General features: G+C 47.4%; 1 protein-coding gene across 1 annotated transcript in view; it reads right to left on the bottom strand.

The window, feature by feature from the left end:
• Positions 1-19,810, bottom strand: part of GABRQ (gamma-aminobutyric acid type A receptor subunit theta) — a 100,722-nt gene extending 80,912 nt beyond the window's left edge. Inside the window, exons 1-2 of the mRNA XM_065410588.1 lie at positions 19,731-19,810; positions 15,345-15,433 (exon numbers count right to left, since the gene is read on the bottom strand). Of these exons, the coding sequence (XP_065266660.1) occupies positions 15,345-15,433; positions 19,731-19,810 (169 nt within the window). The remainder of the gene's footprint in view (positions 1-15,344; positions 15,434-19,730) is intronic.
• Positions 19,811-20,078: the final 268 nt, after the last annotated feature.

The raw sequence follows: 20,078 nt of genomic DNA, 5'->3' as shown, positions 1-20,078 counted from the left end.
CTGTCAGATAAAGCTCCCAACAGTAGCAGAATTTCAGTCCCTTTCTTCAGGGTTTTGATTATTTAACACTATTAAATAATCAGCTAAATCATCCATGGATTCTATAGCTCCTTCCTGAAACCCACAGCTGCTCCTGGCCTTTCCCCATTACACCTGCTCTCTACAGGTATTTCCTACCAGACTGTCTATCTGACTGAGACAGGGGACCCTTCGTAGGTCTTCTACTAACCCTGCATTTTCCTTTCTAACTGAGCAGGCTCCCCCTTATAGGGAGCATTGCCTCTGAGCTGTCACATGACCCTTGGTCACTTGACTCACCAGTTGGCCAGAGACCTGAAATAAGGTGCTGAGTCGTATGTGTGTCTGCACCTCAGAACTGTTAGGCCTCTTTAAGATGCAGTATTGCCAACCCCGAACATTCAAAAATCATGAGCCAGGCCTGAAAAAATCATGAAACTGGTTTAAAAATCATGAGATTATCTTAGAAATCATCAGAATTTTTAAAAAGAATAATAAATTTGGGATTATTTTTCTTTGCCTTCTGATGTCTGAACCTTTAGGTTGCACTCGGCTCATATTCTCCACCTTTTCTCTATAATCTATAAGCTTTTTCTTTTAATGAAAGCGGCAGTTCACCTGTAATGACTTCACTTCAGGAGCTGCAGCTTTAAGAAAAACACCAAAGATTATGTGACTTGTGCTAAAATCACAAGAGTAGGTAACAGCGAAGGGGATTCAAGGTGGGCACCCAGAATCTCTTGTCGCTTTTGAAAGCTTCCGCCCCCAATGTGCTGATATTATGGTCATTTCAGCAGAGATTTGCCTTACATAAATGTCCTGAAAATTTATCAGCCTTTTCACAAAATCCACTTGCCCAGCCTTTGCCAGCACAACTGATAATAACAAAAGCAACTAACGGTATGTCACTTGCACATCAAAAGAATTACTTGCCTGGGGTGCACGGGTGATTAGGGTTTTGTAAGGCGGATATATATGTAGGCATCTTCTACAATTCTTCAAAGTGAGTAGCACACACTATTAATCCAGGTGCCTGTCAATTTCTGCTCCAACTTCAAAAAATGGAACTGAGTTAACAGTGCAAAAACCAGAAACACATATGGAAAACTCCTGCTTTACGTCCTACTTTTGTCATCAAACCTCCCCCCATTCCCCAAAACTTCCTTCCCAGGCTGAGACAATTCTGCCGAGCTCCTCTCATTTCTGGTAAACACCAAAGGAGCTGTTCACTTCAGTGATTAATTGTATTCCCCTTTTAATATTTCTGCTGACATCAGACTCTGGAATTAAAGGAACTCCGGCTCAGATTCTGGATGCAATAGGCAATATTAGTCCTCCCCTTCCCCCCTTTGTTCTCACCAAAGGTCTGATTCAGAGCTCACTGAAGTCTACAGGAGACTTTCCATTTATTTCTATGGGCCTCTAATCTCCAGCTAACAGGAAGTACCTATTGTGTCCCTTTCTCCAAACCACTATCAACACTTTTCTAGCACAAGGAGCACAGATAATATGAGACCCTGTTCTGCCAAGCCGTTGGCAAGCAGGTCTTATTCACATGAGCGGAGCCACTGATGTCAATGAGCGTGGGCTATTCATGTGTGTAAGGCAGGGGTCTCAAACACGCATGTGGCCCGCGGAGTTATTTCCTGCGGCCCGCCATAGGCGCCAACTCCACCAGCAGCCACGCTCCCTCCCCCACCCTGAGCGCGCCACGTTCCCGCTCCTCCGCCTACCTCCCAGCGCTTCCCGCCGCCAAACAGCTGTTTGTCGGTGCTTAGGACTTTCCAGGAGGAACAGGGGAGGAGCGGGGACACAACATGCTTAAGGGATGGAGGAGGAGAAGAGACGGGGCCGGGGCGGGGATTTGGTTGAAATGGGGCAGGGAGGGGGCGGAGTTGGGGCAGGGACTTTGGGGAAAGGGTTGGGATGGGGCTCGGGGTGGGGGGTGAAGAGGCGGGGCCTCGAGGACTAGACGAGCAGTCTGAGGTATGAAGTTCAGCATGTATGATTCTTTGCTCTGAGTAGTTGGGAAGAATGTTTGTGAAAATTGGCAACATATTTTGTATGAATAGTTACTTTAAAAAGTTCCTGCCATTACAGCTATGTTGATAGACTGTTAGTGTAGATCAGCATCAGTGTTACTGACTACATAAGGAATAGTTACAGGTGTTTATATTTTATTAAAAAACCCTCTTCGCATTACAGTTTTTAAAAAGTTAATACATTGACTTTTAATAGCATACTATATTACTCTTCATTTTTTTCATTTTTGACTATACTTTTGTATCGTTGTATGAAAAGGTTTCAGTGATGCGGCCCTCAGGCCAATGTACTAGTCCTCATGTGGCCCTCGTGGTGATTTGAGTTTGAGATCCCTGGTGTAAGGCTTTGCAGGACTGACCCCATATAGGGTTAGGTTACTAAAAGCATTAAGCACTGTCCTAACTCTGCTGCCACTGAAGCCAATGGGAATTTTACCCTTGACCCCAATGGGATCAGAGTTAGGCTAATGTTGAATGCTTTTGAAAATCGCTTCTGGAGCCATCTCCAGTCTGGGGTCTACAGGTGATGTGACTCACCCCCTAGGCACCACAAGGGGGACCACCCTCCCCAATAGGAAGAGGGGAATTCAGTCTCCATGTTCATTCAGTCCTGAGCTTCACCGTGCACTGCCTCATCAATGGACTCCCAGCCATAACCATGAGGGCTCACCCGCTTCTGGAGTGACAGGGGAATTCAAAGCCCAAACCGACACCCAGAACTGTAATGGATGCAGGACTGAGACCACAATCTCCCTGTTTCATTTATTGCTATCTTATCAGCGAACTCCCCAACATGGACTGGTACAAGAGGGGAATCCATTCTCCTTTGAGTCCTGGCCTTCCCCCTTGCACTGCCTCATTAATGGACCCCTCAGTATGACCTGGAGCAATCACCTTTCCCTGGATTTAGAGAGGAATTCAGTCTAACCAACAGCCAGCAAACCTCCTGGAAGAAGGAGGTTTAAAGAAGGATTTTCTCACTGGGACAAACTTATAAACAAAGAGACCATTTAAACAAACAGCAATGAATGGGCTAGTAATTCTCTTTGTTATTACTGGAGAGATGTGCATTTCCTTCCCAGACCTGTTCTGACCTGGGCCCATGGCATAGCCGCAGTTGTGACATCATAGTCTGCTCCAATGGAAATTAAAATGACAATTCGGCATGATCATTTCTCAGCTGGGTAAGACAGACTGGCCATGACAGGAAGCCTTCCTTTAAATCCAAGTGCTTTTGATAATAATGTATCATGGAAAGAACATGTGACATATTAGCTAAATGTCATGTCTTCCTCTAGTGGCTGCTCCATGTAGTGGATAAAAGTCTAATACTGCTGAAGTTACTCTGTTAGCTCAAGTAGTAGAGGCCTGTGCTTTGGTGCTGAAGGACCTAAAGTCAGTAGCTACTGACAGCTTGTGGTGGGATTTGTTATAGAAGCTTATGAAACGTAAAGGTCAAAGTCAGTGAAGAATTACATCCTGCCCATTTTTCTTACTACATTATTTACATATACAGTTTTTCATTATTAAACCAGCTCTGGGATAGTCAAATAATATTTGTGAATTAAATTATTAGCAATTCCCCTCTCCCCCCCATCAATCAGAAAATAAATTATCAGTGAATAAACTTGTGATACAGTGTACTTTAAAGCTGTGTCAGAAAGGCGAATGCCCCTATCTGCTCCCCTTGCTGAGTTCACCGACTAACCCTAACTAGAGAAGGAGTATGGTTTAGTGGCCTAGAAACCTGGGCGCTCCTGCATTCTACTCTTACAGTTAAGGGTGGCAGAAATTCTTGGGTCCAATCCTGGCTCTTCCACTGATCTGTTGCCTGATCTTTAACAAATCTCTTAATCTCTCTGCACCCCAGCTTCCCGAAGTGTACAATAGGGGTGGGAATACTCCCCCACCTCATAGGGCAGTTGAGAGGATTCATTAGTCAATATTTGCACAGCACAGCATCTTTACTCCTCTCTGTCACACAGAGCCAATAATGCTACAGAAGAGCAAATTACATTCACACAATCGAAAAATCACATCCAGTTAAGCCCTGATTCCAGAATCTTTTTGCTTGGTGATGATGTCCAAAGCAGAGAGAACACAGCTTGATTTCCAGATCCCAGGCTGAGCTTGCTGCGCTGGCAGGTAGAAATATCTTGTTTTGACTGGTAAACTGAGCAAATTTGACATGGAAGTCGCTGAGGGAGAACAAATATGGAACAACAAGATGTAATTTTTACAGAGGCTCTTTTCCAACCATAACCACACTTCAAGCCATCCCAGACTTGATCTAAGGGGTCCTGAGGTCTGAAACCAAAGCCACACGAGGTCCACTGGGCCTTGCCCCTGCCACGGGCACAGATATCTGTGATTGCACAATCAGTTAACAGCAATATTCTAGTGTCAGTGCAAAGGGAAAGGGACAGAGTATGAAAAAAAAAAGGTCAAAGAAAGAGATTTCTCAGCTCCTACACACAAGGGAAGGGAAAAATGCTGAACACAGAAGAATAACCCTTTTCTATCTGAATAACACTGTAGTGACATCTGAACCACCATGAAACGCAAACCTGCTTAGAGCAAACTCTGATTCTCTTGCAGACCTGTAAAGAGGACAGCCTTGAAGAGCTCTGTTGAATTATGTGCAATGGGAACAGGAACAATGGGTTTGAGCTATGGAATACCGATTCACTGAACAGCTTTATGCTTGCTACAGGGCTCTGCTTTCTAATGTATTTCACCTTTTATGCACATGGAGTTAATTCCTTTAATGGGTTTTGTGCCACTGTCGAGTGCAGCATTTGTTTAAAAGCACTCAGCCATTTTCATATACAGTTTTTAACAGGTGCATGCAAATATACAAGCTTTCACATGAACTGTCCATATGTGTGTACATAGCTAATTACATCCCCTTTCATGGGTTATCAGCGAAGATTGAACCTCTGACTTTCCGCATCAAACTTTAGCCCTTGACCTAAAGGAACTACATTACATTACATTAGTAGGCTCTGATTCACTATGTGAACCAGCCTCTAGAAAGAGAAATGACATACTTAGCCAATGTGTTACATATATAAATAAAGCCTCTGTACCTCAGTTTCCCCAGCAGCAGAATGGAGGTAAAAATATTGACTTACCGCATATGGGGGTTGTGAGGTTTTAGTAAATTAAGGATTGCAAAGTGCTTTGAGATACTCTGCTCAAGAGGTGAATATTTTTCATTAACACTTTTCAATTTTTAAATGGATTCACTTTAGCTGTGTTTTTTTTTTTTTTTTTTTTGCACTCCTTCTGCATTAGCTTTCTGGGAATAGTCTGGTAGGTGAGCTTGCTGGCAGGTATGTGCATGGAAACAGTGATTTTTAAGCAGATATTAGAGAATATTCATGGAAAGTGAATTTAAAATTCATAATTGGGAGCATTCAAACCAGAAATCTGAGTCTAAGAATGTCACTCACCCAATCAGGGAACAGAACAAACACCACGTGACCTATGAGGCCACTCAAAAAGCTCATATTTTGCATACTGAATAATCACAACAAACTGCTTATGACCAATCTACAGACCAAGAATCATTCAGCCAAAAACCTTTAGTAATGAATAAATGTTATTAAATCACAAATTGTTCATAAACAGCTTGTGAACAGAAAAAAAAGGCAAAAGTCATGGAAGAAATGCTATGTTAAAAATTATTCACCTCGCTCTGAATAGAACTATATATTCAGTATAGACAAAGGCTTATGTTTCAAATTTATGAGTCAGGTGATACTAATAATAGTAATTATAATAATGTCTTACCCATTTATAGACAGCCATCGTTCTAAAAGGATCCCAAGGCACTTTATAAACTACAGCACAGGTAAACAAGAATCGATTAAACCACCACTGAAATGCAGCCACCCAGGGTTGGAATGAAGTAGCAGTAGAACAGAATAAAGCCATGGTACCCAACTGTTTCAGACAGGAAGTGAAGAGGAAAGCATCAGGCGATTTAGGGAGGTGGAATGCAATTACTCAAAATAGAATTTGGCCAGAGCCAGAAAACAAACATCCTTTCCTACTGCTGTAAAAAGGGTATTGGGCTAATTGATGACCACAAGCATTCAGGACCTCAGTTTTATGTCTAATCCAGAAGATGGCACCTCTCACATGCCCCCTAGCTACATAGTAGGGAAGTGCCACCTATTGAATCACCAACCCAACTTCCTCAATTGCCAGGGTTTTCCTTGCACATCACTCACTATGTTCCCCACGCGGCTTGGCATGTGAGACCCCAACATAGGCCTGGCTAGAGCCAGCGAGGGTGTAATAGCGTACATATGTGACCCGAAAACACCATTCCCCTGGCCAAGGCCTAGTAGTGCAAGAGACAGACTGGGAGGCAGGAGAGCACGGCTCTGCCTGGGTGTAAGAGTTTGGGCAAGCCACCTAAAATTCTTTTAACCTTTTGGTGCCCAAGCTTCCCCCCTGTGAAATGGAGATACTAATATTTACCTTCTAAGGGGACTGACTCCATGAACAACGACACCATGCTAGAGAAGTCCCAAGCATTATCCCAGGATGGACAAAGGGAGCAGTCTCAGGTACCTTGGCATTAATGTATAACAATGTGCCTAACTCCTTACGCTACAACACCACGACAGCGAAATATTTTTCAGCAGTCAAATGCTGGGCAGTGAGGGCTAGATCTGCTGTATCCCTCCACCCCTGCTCCTGCTGCATTCCCTTCAGCCAACATGGTGGCTCAGCCTTCCAGCACAGTCACTTCAGGAGCCCTGAACTACTGACGATGTTTCGCTGCAACACTTTATGCATCAGCAATCATTTATTTTTACTATTTGCAATTGCAGGTGTCGATGTTGCACAGTTTCTAAAGGGAATGGCTGAGGATGGAATTCCATTGAACTCCATCCTTCCCGCTCATCACCTGAGGAGAAAGTATGAGCAGGTGTGTGTGACACAGAGGGGAGTTTGGAAGAATAGAGAAGTGTGTGTGTGAGGGAGGGGAATTTGGGTCTGTACTGGTAGTAGGTGAGGACAAGTGTAGGAGGCTCTGAGGGGGGACGGAGGGGAATTTGGGGTTGTAGTGAGACGGGGAGGACAGGTGTGCGTGTGTTTGTCTGTGCATGTCGGTGAAGGGAATCTGGATCTGTGAGGAGAGGGGTAGAGACAGTTGTGCCTATCTGAGGAAGGGGAAGAAGGATCTGTGAGCAGAGAAGTGGAGACAGGTATGTGAATCTGAGACATGGGAATAGGGGATCTATGAGCAGAGAGATGGAGACAGGTGTGTGTATCTGAGGGAGGGGAGAGCGGATCTGTAATGAGAGGGGTGAGGACTCCTGTGTGAATCTGAGCGAAGAGAGCAGGGATCTGTGATGAGAGGGCTGAGGACAGGTGTATGCATCTGAGTGAAGGGAGCGAGTATCTGTGATAAGAGGAAAGGGGACAGTTGTGTGTATCTGAGGGAGGGGCAACAGGATCTGTGATGAGAGGGTTGAAAACAGGTGTGTCTGTGTGAGGAAGGGAATGGGGATCTGTGATGAGAGGGGCGAGGACAGGTGTGTGTATCTGAAGGAGGAGACCTCGGATCCGTGACTAGAGGGGTGAGGACAGGTTTGGGTATCTGATGGAGGGAAACGGGGATCAAAGATGAAAGGGGAGGGGACAGGTGTGTGTATCTGAGTGAAGGGAGCAGGGATCTGTGATGAGAGGAAAGGGGACAGGTGTGTGTATCTAAGGGAGCAGCAACAGGATCTGTGATGAGAGGGTTGAAAAGAGCTGTGTCTGTGTGAGGAAGGGAACAGGGATCTGTGATGAGAGGGGCGAGGACAGCTGTGTGCATCTGAGCGAAGAGAGCGGGGATCTGTGATAAGAGGAAAGGGGACATGTGTGTGTATCTGAGGGAGGGGCAACGGGATCTGTGATGAGAGGGTTGAAAACAGTACTGTCTGTGTGTGAGGAAGGAGAATGGGGATATGTGTTGATAGGGGCAAGGACAGGTGTGCCCATCAGAGGGAAGGGAGCGGGGATCTGTGATGAGAGGAAAGGGGACCGGTGTGTGTATCTGAAGGAGACCTCGGATCTGTGACTACAGGGGTGAGGACAGGTTTGGTTATCTGAGGGAGGGGAACGGGGAACAATGATGAAAGGGGAGGGGACTGGGGTCTGTGTGTGTGTGTGTGTGTGTGTGTGTGTGTGTGTGTGTGTGTGTGTGGGAGACTGGGGATCTGTAATGAGTGGGGTGAGCACAGGTGTGTATCTGAGGGATAGAAGCGGGGACCTGTGATGAGAGGGGTGAGGACGGGTGTGTGTATATGAGGGAGGGGGAATGGGGATCTGTGATGAGAGGGGTGAGGACAGGTGTGCGCATTGGAGGGAAGGGAACAGGGATCTGTGATGAGAGGGGTGAGGACAGGTGTGTGTATCTGAGGGATGGAAGTGGGGATCTGTGATGAGGGGGGTGAGAACAGGTCTGTGTATCTGAGGGAGGGGAGCGAGGATCTGTGATGAGAAGGGAGAGGACAGGTGTGTGTATCTGAGGGATGGGAGTGGGAATCTGTGATGAGAGGAAAGGGGACAGGTGTGTGTATCTGAGGGAGGGGCAATGGGATCTGTGATGAGAGGGTTGAAAACGGGTGTATCTGTGTGAGGGAGGGGAACAGGGGATCTGTGATGAGAGGGGTGAGGACAGGTGTGTGTATCTGGGGGGGAAACAGGGATCTGTGATGAGAGGGGTGAGGACAGGTTTGGGTATCTGAGGAAGCGGAACAGGAATCTGTGATGAGAGGGGCGAGGACAGGTCTGTGTATATGAGGGTAGGGAATGGGGAACAATAATGAAAGGGGATGGGACAGGTGTGTGAGTGTGTGAGGGAGGGGGAACGGGGATCTGTGATAAGAGGGTTGAAAACAGGTGTGTGTGTGTGAGGGGGAAGGGGGGGACCCGGGATCTGTGATGACATGGGAGGGGACAGGTGTGTGTATCTCAGGGAGGGAAACCGGAATCTTTAATGAGAGTGGTGGGGACAGGTGTGCATGAGGGAGGGAGGGGAGCTTGTATCTGTTATGAAAGGATTGAGGACAAGTGTGTGCATCTGAGGGAGGGGAGCTGGGATCAGTGGTGAGAGGGGAAGGGACAGGTGTGTGTATCTGAGAGAGGGAAGCGGGGATCTGTGATGAGAGGAAAGGGGACAGTTGGGTGTATCTCAGGGAGGGGCAACAGGGATTTGTGATGACAGGGGTGTGAACAGGTGTGTGTGTGTGAGGAAAGGGAACGGGGGGAACTGTGATGAGAGGGGTGAGGACAGGTGTGGGCATCTGAGGCAGGGAATGGGGATCTGTGATGAGAGGGGAGAAAACAGGTGTGTGGGTGTGAGAGCGAGAGGGGAGCGGGGATCTCTGATGAGACTGGAGGGGACAGGTGTGCGTATCATAGGGAAAGAAGCAGGGATCTTTGATGAGAAGGGTGGGGACAGGTGTGTGTGAGGGAGGGAGGGGAGCTGGGATCTCTGATGAGGGGATGAGGACAGGTGTACGTATCTGAGGGAAAGGAGCTGGGATCAGTCATGAGAGGAGCGGGGACAGGTGTGTGTGTCTGGGGGGGGAACAGGGATCTGTGATGAGAGTGGTGAGGACAGGTGTGTGTATCTGAAGGAGGGGAACGTGGATCTTTGATGAGAGGGGTGAGGATAGGTGTGTGTAAGTGTGTGCTGGAGGGAAGTTTGCATTTGTAATGAGGGGCATGGGAAAGGGAGCATAGACTGCAGCATTCTGACGTCTTTGAAAACCAGGACCCCATAAACTGTAACTAATTCTCCCTAAGGAAGTGTGAAGAGAGATCAGAGCAGGAGAGGCTGCTGGACCTCCATGCTTTGCGGTGTAGGGATTTATATTTATTCCTTAAGGACCCCCAGTCATTCCCTCTTCACCTGAGATTTCCAAACACGGTACGCAAATTCCCTGGAGTGGAAAACCCAAGAGCCCCTGACTTTGTGGGTGGAAGGGGGACATGGAAAAGATCTTGCTCCCCCTGGCTTCAGCCAGGGAGGGCTCCCCCTTTCTCTGTTCTCTGGAAGCAGGGCCATCTCCTTGAAACTCTTGTGAAGTTTTGGGCATCGATGCACCAACTGAGAGCAGCTGAGTCACTGTGCTTAACAGGGCTCCTCGCGCCATTTCCTGCATCTCCTTCTCTGACCTGGGGCAATACCTTCTTAATTTGCTTTCTTTTGCTTTGGAGTTAATGCTTCCAGAAATGAGAGGCTAAGAGCACTAACTAGAGCCAGGCACTGTGCAGGATGCTGCTGTGAAAGCTTCCTGCTTCCCTTCCCCCTGCCACCCCGTCACACCTTCTCTTCTAAGAAATAAGGCCTGTGCACCACTCTATCAGTGTGCCCCAGACGTAGCTTGCTGGATCCCATACAACTGGCAACTGAACTCCTGATGCACGCTTCGCCAGCTGGTCCAGTGCTGGGAACCTGCCCTGCCCCCTCAGCTCAGCCAAAGCACCCTACTCCTGCCCTCTCCCCTACCCTGTTCTTGCTATTTCAGTGCTGAGATCTCCCCTCCCCACAGACTGACGTCTCTGTCAATAAATCTTAGTCCTCCTCTGTAGCACCCCCTTCTATTCCAGTATGGGGACCCCCCGCACGGTTATAACAAGGCCTCTCAGGCTGCTCTGCAACAGCGCCCTGCTATTCCAGTCATAGGACATATCCTAGTGCTGTCAAGGCATCTTGGACATCCCGAGCTATCCCAGCTATTCCCACAAGGCCCTTCCCTGTACTCAATGCCCCTTTGCTATCCCAGACCACCCCCTGAGCAGATATGCTAGCACCCACTCCCAGAAGAAGCCAGGTGCCAGCTAAGAACTAGGCAGCGACCATCCAACTCAATGAATCTGTCACTCAAGCTAGTGAGATTTAGCACCTGAGCTCCTAAGATGTGATGCCACTGATGAGTCCACCAAGTCATGCTCCATTCTCCCCCACCACCCAAGCTCCATCTCCCCAGCTAGCAACCTCTGGACAGCATGGTCCAAGTCTGGCTGTCTGGCTGGGGAAGGTGGACCAGGATTTTCCAGGAGCCCCTCTCCACCCCATTCACGGTTCGGCTGAACTGATGAACACGTCACTCCCTCTGCCATGGCGCCACCCCTGAGAGCCAACCTGCTCATCGGTCTAATGGGCTTCAAAGGGGGGAGTGAGTGGCTGACGCTTTTCAGCCGCTCAGCTCGACCCGGAGCTAACGAGGCATCTCGAAATTAAAAAGTGAACTGCAATCCCCAGCAGGCCTGTCCTCCTTTTGGCATTAGTTGGAGTTCTCTTTCTATCTCAGAGAGCTGGGGAGCAGTGAGCGGCATTCAGATCTGTCGAGGCACTGTGTCCTGGGTAGTGCACAGGGATACTGGGATGGGGAGGGCCTGTGCCTTAGGAAAGATGGTGTGGGGGGTCCTTTCAGTGAAGTCAGGGCCCCCAGAGAGATTCCCTTTGGGGAGTGTTTTCTCTTGTGGGGGGGCAGAGGAGAACTATCACTGATTGGCTGGTTTCTAACTCTCTGGCCACCCATTTACCTCACATCAATAGAGCAGCATGGAGGGGATGCAGAGAAGATAAAACATGGGATACAGGGAGCGGGGAGAGGTAGTGTGTGTGTGTGTGAAGGAGGGAGAATTTGGGCTGTAGTGAGAGGGGGCGGGCAAGCGTGTGTGGGAGGGAGAGGAATTTGGGTCGTAACTTGGGGCTGGTGAGAGGGCGGAGGGTGTGAACAGTAGTGGCTCTATCATCCCTGGTATGGATGGGGATACAGAGATCTGTTTGGAGTACCATGCAACAGAAAGTGGGATAAAATTGTGCGTATGAGAAAGACAGAGAGGGGGAACTGGACTGTAATAAGGGGAGGGCAGGATGCTACTGGGCCAGAGAAAAGCACCGTGACTTTTTGAAAAGTCTGAGGGGTGCTCTGGCAGCTCCTTATTGCCAGGTCAAGGTGCAGCGATGGTGTGTGGGAGCATAGTGGGGGTGGACATGCACTAACAGATAATACCACAGGGATGACAAACTGGTATCACTGACAACTCTAGAGTGTGGCTTGGCCAGCCACATTAGCTCTGTGCATGAGACCTGCAAGGGGAGTCCTGGTTGTCAGGAGGAACTGTACTTAGGCCCGGATCCTCTAAGGTATTTAGGCACCTAGCTCAATGGTTGTGAGGTACCTGAATATTGTTGAGGTTCTAGGCCCTTGTGCCTCCCTGATCTTTGGCATGAGGGTGGGGCGTGGGGTCAGAGCAAGCACAGATGCCCATAGGTCCCTGCTGGGAGCCAGCCTAACCCCTCTGATTGCTTGTGGGCCTGAGTTCTGAGGTACTTTCCTGGCTCCTACATATCCCTGGGAGAAGGGAGCCTTGCTCCCAGACAGCTTCCTGGGTCTTACCCAAGGTGTAATTTTTCAGCTTCATCTACTATTTATGGGATAGGGTGGAAACCTCAACCCCTCCATGGCAGGGATATGAATGAGATAGAAAACACAGTGAGCCATATTCATCCCCTGGTGTGACAGCACTGGCCTCAGTAGAATTGCCTCAGGGACAGATTTGGCCCAATGTCTCGGGGACCCAGATAATTGTGTGGACTGGTGCTGGTACATGGAGACTTTCACCTCCAGCTCACTAGGTTAACGATGACCGAGATGTGTCGCCATCTCCTGACTGCTGGGGGACCCTTACGTGGTCCTGGGGCTCAGTCTAATTCCTACCGCTACAATCAGTTCTCTTATTTCAGGCTGTGCAGGGACAGAGGCAGGGGACCGAACCATCCAGAGATGCTGAACACCCCTTTCAATCCGAGAGTGGCAATGGCACCGTGTGGGAGAAGCTTTCACTGCCTGCTCAGACTCGGAGCCCCGTGGGGCTAGTCTCTAGTGCTATTGATCCCTTCAAAACAGGGGAAAGAAAGGAACTGAGACTTTTATAATAAAGTTGGGAAAGCAACAATTAAACACAGGAGTGGGGGGCTCTCTCTCGCTCTCTGCTTTTATTATGGAGATCCAATGAGCACATTGCAAATGTAGGTGGAAAATCAGAGATCTTCTCATAGGTTTTAAGGTCAGAAGGGGCTGTTATGAGCCACTGTTCTGACCACCTGCATTGCACTGGTCACAGCACATTACCCAGCAATTCCTGCATCAACCCCAGGTCTATTCTTTCAAACCAGCTAAAGAGGGACAGTGTGCGTCATAGGGTTGCTCTGCTGGATGGCCACTCAAGTGGGACAAAGCACCAGATCTGTCTTTCAACAGATCATGCATGACTCCCTGCCCGCTCTGGACCCCTGAGCCATGCTCCATGGGGAGACAGGATAGCCAATCCTCCACAATCACCACTGCCCTCGCCCTCCGTCCGTTCATGTTGCCCCTGCACAGAGTTGGATCACCTATTGTGTTTTACTGTATCCTAATAATCCCAAAGGCTTACTAGGTGGTTTTCTTGCCATTTTTATGGCATCTCTGAAGTTCTCCACACATAAAATGTGATTGCACCAACTTCTGTGACTGGGGCCAGCCAGCTAATAGGGAATGCTTTGTGTTTCCCTGATAAACCTTTTTCATCAAACCCTCCTGTATTCCAGATTCAAAGAGGTTCCATTACCTCCTGCTCGCTTGCTGAGCGCTGCTACCCTCCCGAAGCTGTGTCCATTGAAGTGAATTCCAGGATGTACCACTTTGCACTGTGGAGAAGTCATTTTATACGGGAGAGTCTCTCCCCACCTCAAGCCCTCCTGCATTTCAGCAGCTGATTATACTGCTCCTGCCCTTCTGAAAATCCCATTCCACCAGCAGTGATGGGAGACAAGCATGAAAGTGGGGTGGAAAGAGAGTCTGTGAGGTGGAGGGAAGTCTGAGATGATTGATAGATAGAGAGATCATAGCTAGTTTATGGAGCAGAGAGAACCTGGGATGCTTAAGGACTGATTCAAAGCTCCTGGAACCCAGTGGGAATCTTCCCATTGACTTCAGTGGGCTTTGGATCAGGCCTGTAATGGGAGATCTCTGTCCCACACCATCATTGGCACATTTCCCCCTTGAAACCAAGAACATGAATCTGCTTTTCAGCAGTTGTCTCCAGAAGGGCCACTCAGTCCTCTGCAACTCCCAGAACTTCTGAGATAAACTCCTACCTACAGGGAAAGGGAAATTATCACCCAACTAAGGCCAAAAATAACCAAATCAAGGTAAGTCCAAGCGAAAGTGCTCCGACACTCACATCATAGTCTAGTTCCTACTATTAAGTGGGCGCCAATAAATACCCACCGATGGGGCTTCACAGCCCTGTAATTATTTCCCCACCCACCCAAAAAGGAAAAGAAGCCCCCTTTCTCTCGTCCTCTTCTTTAATGCCTGGGGGGCTGGAAAGCTTTGCCCGTGGGAATCAGCAGACAGGAATGTCCCCTACCAAATGGCAGTGAGATCGCCATCTCTGGAAGGAATATTTCATTCTGCATCCGTAGCAGGAGGCACGGAGCATTCCAGAGAGACCACGTTAACTTCCCGTACCACATCAGCTGGTATCCTGACAGACAAACCATCAGCCTGGCCAGCGGACGGTCTGACTAACTCGGGGACAAACTGCAAAACTCTCTGTACGCAGGGGGAGGCTAGCTACAGCATTGTACCATGTGGTGGAGGGAGCAGAGGGAGATATCCAGTGAGCCAATGTCACAGTGAAGCCTCTACAGAAATGACAGAGTCCATGAAATACAGACTGTAGGGTTGCTGGGGTTTTTCTTAAGCTTTTGGCAGCCCATGAGTGAGGTTAAACCCAGAGCAACACAGTTTATCCAACTGCCGGACGGCCTGTTACAGGGGTCAGCAGCCAGCGAACGATCCCAGAATGCCAAACCCCGGGACACACATACTGGTAGAGAAAGGGCGAGAGCAGAGGAGAGACAGGGGCAGGGGGAGCAGAGATGTGAGAGAGAAAGGAAACGGGGAAGAGGCCAGGGAGAGCACAAGGAAGGATTTATAGAGAGAATGACAGACAGAGAAAGAAAACTGCGGGAGAGAGGGCAAAGGAAGCACAAGGAGAAAGAGCGTAGGAAGTGGGGGGAGGGCAGAGCAAACAGCAGAGGAAGAGAGAGAGGGAGCATGGAGAAGGGAAGATCTCACAGGTTGATACATGTTGCTAGCAGCTGAACAGGTAGCACTGACATATGGAGCAGCTGGCCTCTAGTGCCTCTGCTCCATTTCCTCCAATTGCAAACTACCCCAGCGCGAGAGAGAACATGGATCACCGTACCTCCGAAGTCGGGTCTGAGGCGGACGTCATACCCCTTCAGCAATTTGTCCACAATCTCTTTCACCACAGAAATATTCCCAGTGGATTGGCTGAAACAGAGAAGAAGAAGTTCTTGTCATCGTCCCCACACAGGAGAGGCATGTGGAGGGCCTAGGCAAAGGGCAGACACATTCCCTGGCTTGCAGGCTGAACCCTGGTGTGCATGCACAGACGCACACACGCTCCCTGCCTCACACATGAGCTTTTCCTCTCACAAACACCCCCTCCCTGTCTCTCTCCCAGTCGTAGCCCTCCTCTCTCACACACACACATGCACTCACTGTCTTGCATGCACACAGCTATCCTCGCACTCTTTCACACTGCACACACCCTATCAAATACAAGCCCAGCTGGAGGCTGCTGGGGAACCCATACTTTCGGGACATCCATGTAGTTTAAAAAGCCTGTGAACCAATCCCTGGAGGGGGTGGCACACAGGGGCTACTAAATGGGCACTGTAGATACTCATTCTCTTTCTACCACTGCGCGCACACACTCTTCCCCACTTACTGTCCCTGTCACATACACCCACACTACACTATACACTCATAGCCTCCATCTTTGTCACACTCCACAGCCTTTCAACTTCCTTCTCACTCACACACCCCTTGTGTTCTCTCATACTGTACACACACTCACTCTCAAACACTGTACACAAATCTGCATCCTCTACCATACACACATACAGGACTTCCACACTCTAGTCACACACACACTGTATCTCTGTCAAACACACAAAGTATACACAAATTTGCCCTCTCTGTTACACACTTCCATGCGCTGCCTCCCTCTCACCCTGCACACACACTTCATCTCCAACACTATAGCCACTTTCTGTCCCTCACACACACTATATACAAATCCAGACTTCTCACACCTAATACACACTGAACTCCCCATGATATTCACTCAGTGCCCAAACACATTCATCTATACAATCTCCTTTTTGCATTCTGTGCAACCAGGCATTCTCTCGTGTTAGCCACACACCGAAGAACTCTCCCTCCTACACACACACCATAGATCTATGATCTTTGGCCTCTGAGAATAAATATTACACAGCAGCTTCTAATATCTTCTTAGCAACACAGACCTGGAGAGAGAGAGAGAGAGAGAGAGAGAGGAAGAGTCCATCTTTGGCTCGGTATGCCTAGATAATGATATTTTCCCTACCAAGCCCTGTGTTTTCCATCTGGAGGTTAGGTAGCCTCCATTGCTACTGGAGTTCCAATTCCTTCCAGCCATATGAACGAGAGGGATCTCCTGCTATAAATAGTCCTAGAGGCAAGGAAAGTGCTGGTGGAACATTAGGAAGGAAGGAAGAAGCTACAAGAATGAAGCTCCATAATATATGTAAGTGAAGATTGTTTCCACTTGAGTGACCCCCAAACCCAACCATAGTTCCAGCTCTGTCCAAGGAATAAGCCTTGTTTTCCAAAGAGCTTGGGTACACATGCCATCATCAAACAACATTCTTTGCAATCCTAGGTTAAACTCCAAATCCCATGAAAAAGACACATCTTTCAGGCCATCTTTCCTTCCACAGCAGATCCATCTAGGATGTAAAGCTGCAACACAATACTACCCCTTCCAGCCAATCTTGGTGTCTCCCTGGAGCTGGGGGGTTGTGTTGACATGTCCGCATGCCCCGGGTGGGTGCTTGTGCATGTCTTTGTACGCATCTGGCTGTGATTTATGCTTATAGATTTACTGTACGTGAACATGGATCTACATGCACATGAGAGCTCGAGTCAGTGTGTGTGATGTGTGTGCAGAGATCTGTATACACAGGTGTGTGTACGGACCTGGATCCTCATGCAACTCGATCTGAGTGCATGGATCAGGATATGGACGGCTGAGTCTGGGTAAAAATATAGATCTATGTATGTATGCTGTAAATCTGGGTGCACAGATACGTGTGCGTGTATAAAATATATATATATATGTGTATAGGTGCATTAATCTGTGGGTACAGGTGTATGGATATTAGCGCATGAGTCTGGGTCTAGGAACATGGGTAAATTGACCGGTGTGTGCATGTGTTATTGATCTGGATGCATGAGCCTGCGTGTGTGCCTGGATTTTCAATGCATACACCTTCAATCAGAATGTGTATGTGTGAACATAAACCAACATATTTATCTGGGCACAATCTAGGCACACAGATAAACTGTTCAGTGAATATGCTGATGGCCGTGTGTATATGAGATGGGTTTCCTATACATGTGCCCCATTTATTTAGGTATGTCTTTACACAAGTATACAGGAAAATGCAGATGTGTACATTCTCATACACTAGTCTGTGCATACATAGGTTATGGACATTTGCATAGATAAGTATATACCACAAGTACATGTGGATTTATGTGTGTCTGTGCATGTATTTTTGCGTGTACATGTACACAACTAGGTGCATGGGTTTTCATATATGTATATAATAATCAAAATGCTTCAGGCTTATAGAATGCTTTCCTCAATGGAATTTACAATATTTATTTATCCCCACAACAAGCCATGAGGTCAGAAAATATCATTACCTCCATTTTACAGACAGGGAAACTAAGGCAGGGACAGAGTACACAATATACCCAAAGTCACACAGGAAGTCTGTGGCAGAATTGGGACTAGAACCCGGATGTTCCATTCTTTCCCACAAACTACAAGTATCTACCACCAAAGTCAATGGAAAAGAAAAAATAGGGCCAAGGTCTCCTGCCTCTCAATCCTGTGCCTGTATCGTAAGGCCATCCATCTTCCTCTGAACAAACAATCTGTGTAGTTACACAGGATTTGTGTGTGTGTCTGTAGCTAAGAGTAAAATCTTTATGAACATGGGTCTGTATCCATGTAGGATACATAGACATTCAATGTGTGAATTGTATCTTTGGATATTGTACACCTGACGCTGAGCGGGTGTGCATGTGCACTGTACATGTATGTACACACCCAAATGTATGGATCCTGTATGTACATGTAAGATGCTTAGTGAGCACGGATGTGTGCGTGTACATTACGTGTATGAATTTACTTTCATGTGTGTGTGATGGGTATGTGTATACGGTATGTGAACCTGAATCTATGCATATGCAGGTGTAAACAAACACGTGCATGGGCATATATGAGTGGGCAGGATCCACATGCGCATGTGCGTTTGCATGAGTGTGTATATTTTTCAGTGTACACAGTGTATGTGTCATGCATCAAACAGTAGGAGGGAAGGGATGTGTGTGTGGGCATGGATCTGCACATGTGCATATGTGTATGCATCTGTGTCTTTGTGTAAATAGGGAACATAGATCTCGGTATATTCACAGATGTATGTTTGTGCCTGGACCTGTAGATGTTATAATGTAATGCAATATTATATATGCAAGGATGTGTGAGTATATATCTAATACATAATTACCCTGTCTATTAATGCACTGATGAGTGCATTCTATGTAAATGCACATATGTGTGAACTGAAAATGAGTGTGTATACACTTTATGTGTGTGTTCAGTGGACAAATACTTATGCATACATGCATAGATGCACTCCAAATACATTATCCACTATGGATGTGTGTACATGTGTGAATGCATGGACCTCTTGTGTCCATATATATAGTCATATCTTTGCATGTATGTATGCAATACATTACTAAGTAGGCATCTATGGACACATGCATTGCATTGCACATCTAGTATACTGTCCACAGTATATGTGATATGATATACTGCATGAATATACACGTGTGAGTATATATGATGCATAGATGTGTGTGTGTGTGCATTGGACATAAATACATATGGTTATATTTACATGTGTGCATGCAATGAATAAATCTGTATGCATGATGGATGGATGCATTGCATCTGTAATGTACACTGTATAGCTGTGTGAAGGTACACATGCATGGACGTGTGTGAGTGTGGTTGCATGTGCACTCTGTGTGTACAGACACAGGCATGGCTATGTCAGGGTGTATGTTTGGTTTTGCATGTATCACTTATATATACAGACCGGTGCTTGTGTTTAGTTCCATCTCTGCTCGCTGGACACCATGTTCCCCAGCACAAGGCTTCATTTTGTCAATTCCCCCCAATTCGCGTCAGTTTCGCTTACAGTAGGAGACTCTGATGCAAACGAGCTGCGAGGTGAGCTCCGTCTGCAGAGAGCTTGCTCTAGATCCCATGCATGAGCACCCCTCCTCCCCCTAAAATGCAATTGACTAGGAAATAAGAAACAGCAGGCATCAGGAAAGCAATTTGGGGGAAAGACCCCCGCCACCACTACCACCAAAGAAACCCAGCCCACTCCTTCAAGCCCCCCCATCTGTCCCTGCACCCTGGAAATCAAATCCTTACCTTTGCGCACAGCAGGCGAGACAAAGCGCTGCTAAAGCAGAGACAAATGCACTCAATCTGTCTGCCTGAAATCTCCACATTTCCACAAACACGATGGAGGAAAAAAAATGTTTGGAGGGGAGGGGAAGATCTTCTGAAATCCCCCTCCAAAAAAAAAAGAAAGAAAGAAAAAGAAAAGAAGAAGAAGAAGAAGAAGACAACAAATAATTTCCTTTATTTAAAAAAAAAGCACAAGACCGTAAAAAAAAATATGGGGGAAATATATATTCCCCCTCCCTTCAGTGCCAGTCAAAGAATTCGCCTCTTCTTCCTTTCAGCATCCTCTCAACAAGAGACATCCTCTGGCAA

This window comes from Emys orbicularis, chromosome 9, assembly GCF_028017835.1.
Source record: "Emys orbicularis isolate rEmyOrb1 chromosome 9, rEmyOrb1.hap1, whole genome shotgun sequence".
NCBI classification, from domain to species: Eukaryota; Metazoa; Chordata; order Testudines; family Emydidae; genus Emys; species Emys orbicularis.
This window is presented reverse-complemented; position numbering and strand designations above follow the sequence as displayed.